This window comes from Corvus brachyrhynchos, unplaced genomic scaffold (assembly GCF_000691975.1).
Source record: "Corvus brachyrhynchos isolate BGI_N302 unplaced genomic scaffold, ASM69197v1 scaffold56, whole genome shotgun sequence".
Classification (NCBI taxonomy): domain Eukaryota; kingdom Metazoa; phylum Chordata; class Aves; order Passeriformes; family Corvidae; genus Corvus; species Corvus brachyrhynchos.
This window is the reverse complement of record NW_008238664.1, coordinates 1,192,882-1,200,381: the sequence shown is the minus strand read 5'-3', so window position 1 is coordinate 1,200,381 and position 7,500 is coordinate 1,192,882. Positions and strand designations below refer to the sequence as shown.

General features: G+C 39.7%; 1 protein-coding gene across 1 annotated transcript in view; it reads right to left on the bottom strand.

Annotated features, from left to right (window-relative positions):
• CUNH12orf75 (chromosome unknown C12orf75 homolog) overlaps nucleotides 1-3,236 on the bottom strand; it is a 22,795-nt gene extending 19,559 nt beyond the window's left edge. The window contains exons 1-2 of the mRNA XM_017737727.1: nucleotides 3,220-3,236; nucleotides 157-200 (exon numbers count right to left, since the gene is read on the bottom strand). Coding sequence (XP_017593216.1) covers nucleotides 157-200; nucleotides 3,220-3,236 — 61 coding nt within the window. The remainder of the gene's footprint in view (nucleotides 1-156; nucleotides 201-3,219) is intronic.
• Nucleotides 3,237-7,500: the final 4,264 nt, after the last annotated feature.

The following is a 7,500-nucleotide window of genomic DNA, read 5'->3' as shown; positions in this document are numbered from 1 at the left end:
AGGGTGCTCTGAAAGCAAGGCTGAAAGACATCCTGCTTAAGACCCCCTGTGGTTTTCTAAAATAAAAACAAACAAAAATATCTCATCAACCCACACTGACCATAGATTTGCCACATTTCGATGTATCTGTGAACGTGTTTCTAATATGCAATTTACCTTGGAGGAAGCAGTTGTGATGAGCGCAGAAACCGAGCCATGTCCTTACATATTAGAAGAGGCATCTGGGAGGCAAAAATCCCCTGGAGATGCCTTGACACCAAGCCATTGCCCTGCCCTGGGAGAAGATAAGAGGCTGGTTCAGAAACCTGCAGCGGTATTAAGGATGACAGGAAGGTGATGTAACTTCTAAGTGCTCTCACTCCTCCTACAAGTTCAGTGTATCGCACACAAGCCAAGCACCCTGTGTGCACAAACCAAGGGCTGCATTAAGTTCAGTGAGGCAAGAAATTTCCAGCACAACCATCCAAAGCTGGAGTTAGTAGCAATTTCAGGGGACTTCAGACAACAGAAGTGTGATGTATTCCTCTATATACTGTCTGGGATTGTAATGAGTCAGCCCCTCTCTTGGCAGCTCTATTGTAGTTGCCTCCTACTACAAATGAGAAGGTACACTTTAGTTTCAACTTTACTTGTGTTTTACACAAACAGAGCATTTCACTTCATTACTGAAAATAACTGGTAGCAAAATGCAGTCACCTAAGCAAGTTAATTAAATGAACACTTGACATTAAGGGAAAGGAGCAATGTGTTCCCCACGTCAGCAAACTCTTGGTGTCTGCCATCACACACCCTGTGTATGTCATCTCCTCTGGGAGATGTATGGATGTGAACTTCTGTAAGTATTTCAGAAGGTGTAGTGAAAAAAGATTTTGTTATTCTTTGCCTAAATCAACAAAAAATTTACCCAGCTGGGAAAACAGGTTGATTGATGGGATTATCCAAATCTGAAATACCAGTGATTTTCTGTTTTTTGGACATTTTTGCTAGTCTGAGTGCTTAAAATCCAAATAATCTGTCTGTCAAGCTGGTATGCAAGTCTATGGAAAGGATCTTTAGAACCCATTACTTCTGGGTATTAGGGAATAGCCCTTATTTGCACAATAATGTATACTTTTCAAAATCCTTTTTTATGTAAGTATCCACACAGAAACATTATTCATCCATGATTTCTTTCTAACAAATCATTTGCTTACAAAGGCTTGGATCTCAGCTTATGGAAGTATAAGAGCTAGACTTTGATGATCCTTGTGGGTCCCTTCCAAATACAATTTAATAGAAAAAATATAGTGCTAATTAGCATCTTCTGGGTGTTTTCCTTTGAACAGCATCTTTTAGATATGGATGTTCTCAAAACCACAAATGTCCTGAAAAAATTGTCAGTTCTTCATCAGTAGTTAGCACTGTGAGATAAACTTTTCCCTAATCAAATCTACAACAGGAACTCAATTTAGACAAAACTTGCCCTCTTTAAGAGTTGCACTGCAAATATGTGCTCAGAGTTTACCAGTGCAACCACCTTGTTCATGGCTGATTCTCAATTCCACTGTTTTCAAGCTCTAATTCCCATGTTTTCAGGCTTGTATTATGTTTCTCCCTGGACAGTTCTACAGTCTTGCTACAGCACTATTGTTTTACAGCTGGCAACCTGGGCTTGTAGGTTTCACTGACTTCTTCAAATATCATGGTAGAGCATAGATGGTGCTTGTGAACACTTAGCCACCAAAGGACAGACAGTTACGACCCAATCTCCCAGTAAACTTGCAAGGATGATTCTTCTTGAAAAAATTCAGTAGTCCAAGCCCCAGTCTAACAAAAAAATCCCACTCTTGTGTCAACCGGAGGTTGTTTGTTTTACATGTCAATAAAAAAAAAGACCAATACATCAAGATACTAAATTATTTACATTAATATAAAGAGAGGGAAAAATCAAGAACTTATTAGTAAAAGATATCATGATTCCGCAGCCCTTGAAGTTGCTCACTACATGGCAAAGGGAGACATTGAGAAGATGTCTACATTGCTGGGAACATTTTATTCTTAAAAGGGTTAACTAATTTGATTTGGGTTACAGAAGCCAAATGACAATCATAACAAAACCCAGAGGCCAACAAAAAGAAAGAAACCCACAACCCCCCGTGTTTCCACACTATTTCTTAATAATGGCTATATTGTGGAAGCACTTGGTCACACCAGGCTGCTCCCAACTGTGCAAGGTACTATCTGGACACATAATGAATGTTCATCTTTGCTGGGAGTCAGAAAGACAAGAAACAGCTGATGGATGAGATAATGGAGAAGCCAAAGCAGGAAGCAGTGAGATAGCATTGCTATTTATAAAATGGATGTGCCTAACAAGAGCAAAAAAAAAAAAAAGCTGTATCAGGTCAAAGGAAAGATTCACCTTGTTCAGGATCCTGACTCTGACAGGACTGAAAGAACACAGGAAACTCATATGGTATGTGCCTCCCAAACTCTCCCATCTTCCAGCGTTTTCAGGCCACAGTCTGCCCGAGGCAGGTATGGTTGCCATGTCTCAGCAACCCTTAACACATTTCTCTTCTATGAACCTGTTCCACCAACCCTTGAACCCACGTAAGACGCTGGCACTTGAAGCATCCTCTGTTCCACTTCTCAGCCACATGTGAATTGAAGAACCTACTTTTGTCTGCTTTGAGCCTGGCTCCTGACCACTTCAGCTGTGGGTGTTTTGTTCCTTGTATCAGGATAAACGCTGAAGAATCAATTCCCCACCTCACACCATTTATGATTTTTGTTCTTCATAGTAGAATAAACACCCAAGAATCAATATGCCATGTCCCCTATCCTCACCTTTAGTTAGCAGCAGTGGTAGCAAGTTGTCATTTTCTGGCAGTTGATCAATAGGTAGTTAAAACACTTTGAAAGAGATTTTCTGTGAAAGGATTTAGAAACCCTGCTCTAGAAACTAGCTTCTTCTAGTAATACCAAGTTTATATGAGAAGCAGTGCAGGGACCCTGCATGGAGGGAGCAGCCAAACTGCTTTGCCCATCATACATTTATTGTAATCCACACAGTGTATCCCCCCTTGCAGTCCTTGTTAGCAAGGAGAAAATGTGATAAAAACTCTCTATATTCCACTCTCTCCCTTCTTCTGGCTGCCTGGCAGCCCCACACTCACCATGGGAGTTTTTCAGCACCAGCCCTACACTCCTCTGAGCCCTGAGCTGGTCTTGCCTCACCTTGAATCCGCCACCATAGTGAGTAGCCCACAGAAGGGCCAGCTACCATCTAACCTTAAATTATCTACATGGGCATTATTTATCATGGCAGAACCATGAGGAACAGAATCAAACTGCAAGAACCTAGGAGGAAAAGCAATTTGTCTTTCTCCTTATAGTGACAGTAGAAAATCTGGCTTGAATATTTCTTTTAAACAAAAATAATGACTCCTTCTACTAAAAAACCCCCATAAAATGGTGGAATGTGTAGGTTTATAACAGTCCATGGAAGCAGACTTAAAAAATAATATTTAAACACCTCACTTTAAAGTAAAAAAAGAGTATTTGCCAAGACCAAGGGTTTTCTTTCATCTTAAGTCAAGATTTTAATTAATCTATCTGTTTCTGCTCTCATGAAAGTCATTAATAAAATTCTCATTATTGGGCCAAATCAGACATGAATTGAGACAAAATCAACAATTTCTCCTAAAACATCTAGTAAGCAATAAACTAGGAACCCACTGGCCAGCCAATAAGTGCCAAAGAAATGTGAATATTCTGTTAGTGGATATGACAGCTTTACAGAAATTTCTGTGCCCCCCCCCCCCAGATCTCTGACAGAATAAATAACAATTAATTTTGCAATAATTCTTTCTGAATGTGATTATTGTCCATAGTCCTGAAACCCCCTTTGTTTTCTGAGCTTATGGGGCATACAATTCTTAGGTGATTTACAAGGAAGAAATGGAGTTCAGGACTAAGACTTTCATAGGTAAGTTGATGTGGGAGAAATAAGTCATAATTCAACATTCACATCAGTGTTATGTCTGTTCCTAAAAAGTCTAGATTTTAGCACACAGACCTGAAGAATTTGATGTTGAGCTCAGCTATTACCCCCAGCCTCCAAAAATTTTTCTTTCAGAGTGATTTTCAGGCGCCCTTGAAAATAACAAATGGCCAAGTGCTTAAATTGGACATTCAGAAACAGTCTGGAATCCTTTTTGTGCCCAAAAGGTTGATATATATGATGTATTAGATTCTCCTATTAGAGGTTTCACAAAAATACAGGACGTAAGTAAGAGTGCTTCTTACCTCTGAGATCACTCAGGCTTCATTTTACTATATCTGCTAACAGTCTCCCAAAGCTCTGTTCCAGAGGAGAAAAGCATCTTACTCTCTTATTTTAATATACTATGCAGACAGATTAATGTCTTTCCCGTCTCTCACTTCATAAATTAATTTGCAAGATGCAGCTAAATCAGCTTTTACAAAGACAGGATCACAAAATGAAAAGATGAAAAAATGGCAAAATGCTAGAGAAAGGACCTTTATACTGAGCTATCATGAAGATGTCAGTGCAGCACTGCATCCCTTTGAAACAAAGTGCGTGCATCACTTCAGGCACACGCGTACCTAAACCACACTTGCTCCATTTGAAAAGCCTAAATTAGTACTCAAGTAGTGTAAGACAACTAGATCCAGATCCAGGAAAGGAAACTCTCTTTTCCTCAGAACTGTGTATGAGAAAGGCAAATCTTTTGTCTGGAGTCCCACACTTTTATTTCAAGAGGCCCTTCTGAACACATAGCTCTTATTTGTGCAGTACCGTGGGAAGATGATATCCCTGCTTTATGATGTTTTATTTTCATGCACTTTTTCAGATGTCACTTCTTCCTCTGTTGTTGATATAAATTTCCATTACAGTTTTCCGCACATAATAATTGCTTTTGCCCTATATTGGTTACGATGCCAACTAGCACAGTTGCTGCCTTGTTTTTGTATGCAGTGTGCCTGCAGACTATGGAAACAGCAGACACATCCTCACCATGAAAAATGTCTTCATCAAAGCTGTATATTTATACACCTCTGCTTAATTAATACCTTAGCTTTTGAAAACCGAGGGAAGCTAAAATTTGCCAGTCTTTTTACAGTAGCTATATATAATTCACACTGACTGGGACTTTCATAACTTGCATGTGACATTTTATTGAAGTAATTGAATTCTGCTCCAGCAAATACCAGCCAGGATAAGAAAAGATAAATGTACATCAAAACAGCACCTCTCTATCTAAATATGGGTTTAATACAAGAGGATGCTAACAATTTTGATTAATCAAAACTTCTGTCATACTAGGCATACAGTAATCAGAAGTTCTTACAATTAGCAACATGGAAGCAGTGTGTTTAAGGTCATTAAAAAAAAAAGGCACCCACAAACACTGGCTATATATTGTGCTTTGACTGCTTTTAACACATCATTTTAATTAGAACATGGTTCTTGACAGATAAAGTACTAGCAATATTTAAGCACTTAAAGAAGGCTCTTGTATGCATAATTTCAAATATTTGTAAGAGCAGAGTATTTGTACCCATGAAATAAAACACACTGTAAACAATCAACAGTAGTTACACAGCGTCTTCACATGATGTTCTCATAGGAGACATCCTTTTAGCACCTATATAAGGGTGACAAACTCCTCTCATTTATATTAATAAAGATTAGGCAATTCACCCTTGTTAAACACAGAATCAGCTTCTGGATCCACAAGTACAGGCAGATGGTAGACAGAGACATAGAAATGGACAGTTTGGGAATTTCTGCATTAAATACTTTATCTAGTTTCATTTATTCCAGGTTTAACAGCAAAATGGAGGCAACACACCAAAACCATCTGTTCCTTAATATATACCTGGAATTACTCCCAAAACACTGGTGTTTTGTTTATTAATATCTGCATTGCATTTCAAAATTCATGAGTTGGGGCTCCTAAAATGTACAGAATTGTGTGAAAATGATAAACGTAAGATTTAATTCTTTGATTTCTGACAGTGAGCATTTAAGATTCAAGGACTTGCTTTTCTCTTTCCTCCAGAATAAGAAGGGCCAGTCATTTTCCAACCAATCCCAAATCTCTCCCGTCTCATAATAAGAAGCACATGTCACTTGGGGAGGCTCTGACAGGGAGCTGACAGCCTGGCAGCCCCTCACAGTAAACCTGCCCTAGGAGGCTACAACATGGTGAAACCACAGGAGCTGGCAGCACCAATCCAAATGTACAGCAGCATAAACAAGAAGAGATCTGGACTCAAACCTAACAATGACCAGAGCACTTATTTGAAACGAAGCCACTCTTTTTTGATTAGTTTTCAAAGTACTGAACATTGCTCCATTTGGCAATGCTACAACGCAGTGCAAATCATATCTGAAATTCTGTATGCACAAGCAGTTCTCTTCAGGAGAGGAACGAAAAACTCTGGTGACTTCTCTTTTGTCACAGATTTCTTTCAAAGCATTTGAGTTAGATTAAACACTGATGAGAACATTTTCCATTGCATTATTATTCATGTTCTCGCAGTCACAGATATGATACTGCTCTTCTGTTTGGGGCTTTTTTCTTTCTGCTATTTCATAAAAGCTTGATTTGAGAGGGTGAAAAACTAATTAGAAACCACTGGTCCCTTCTCAGAAAAACTCATGTATATTATTAGGTGCTGTTGACTCTGACTGCAGTACATGCTGTCTGCGTGCTTCATGGTTTTCACTGAGAGATACTTGCTGACCTAGGATCTTGTCAGCACTTATGTTTACAGAGTATTTAAAGATAATAACTGTATATGACCCTTGAACTAAATGTTCTTGTTTCAAAATGTGCAAGAAAAACAAAGAAAAGCAATGTGTTACCATAAATGAATTTGAAAGAACTGGGAAACTATTTACTGATCCAGCCAACATTTATATGCCTGATTAATCTCCAGGAATCTGACAGGCTAAACACAAGTTTCTAAGTTTGCAGGACTGAAGCTGGGTTGTCAAGTGCACAGGTAACATACAGCACTGCTGCAGGGTTACAAACCACCTGCCTGCACGGCAAATCACACGATGGAAAGCAAAAGGGCAGGGCAGCTTCTCAGATGCGAGGTAAATTCTACACAAGTTCAGGCGCTTGAGCACTCACATACGGTGGGCACTTTATAGCCCAAAAGCTGCCCACAGCCTAGTGAGCTAGTTCACCTTGCTCCTACCTTGCTCACAGTGACCTTTATCCTGGGAAAATACTGAGAGAGGTTTGCCAACTGGAAGAATTATTTTGCTAACAGCAGCAGTCAGGCCCTGCTGTCGGCCTCCTAGGGGCTGTGCTCTCACCCATGCTGTAAGGGCAGCACACCTTGGAAAGACACTCCAAGAGCTACAAAGCTACAAAAGGCAATCACAATATGTGGCTTGCAACCTCTCCTAGAATGATTCCACTCTGCTCCCCTCATACTCCTCACGGGCCCCTACTGAAGCAAGTCACCAGCACA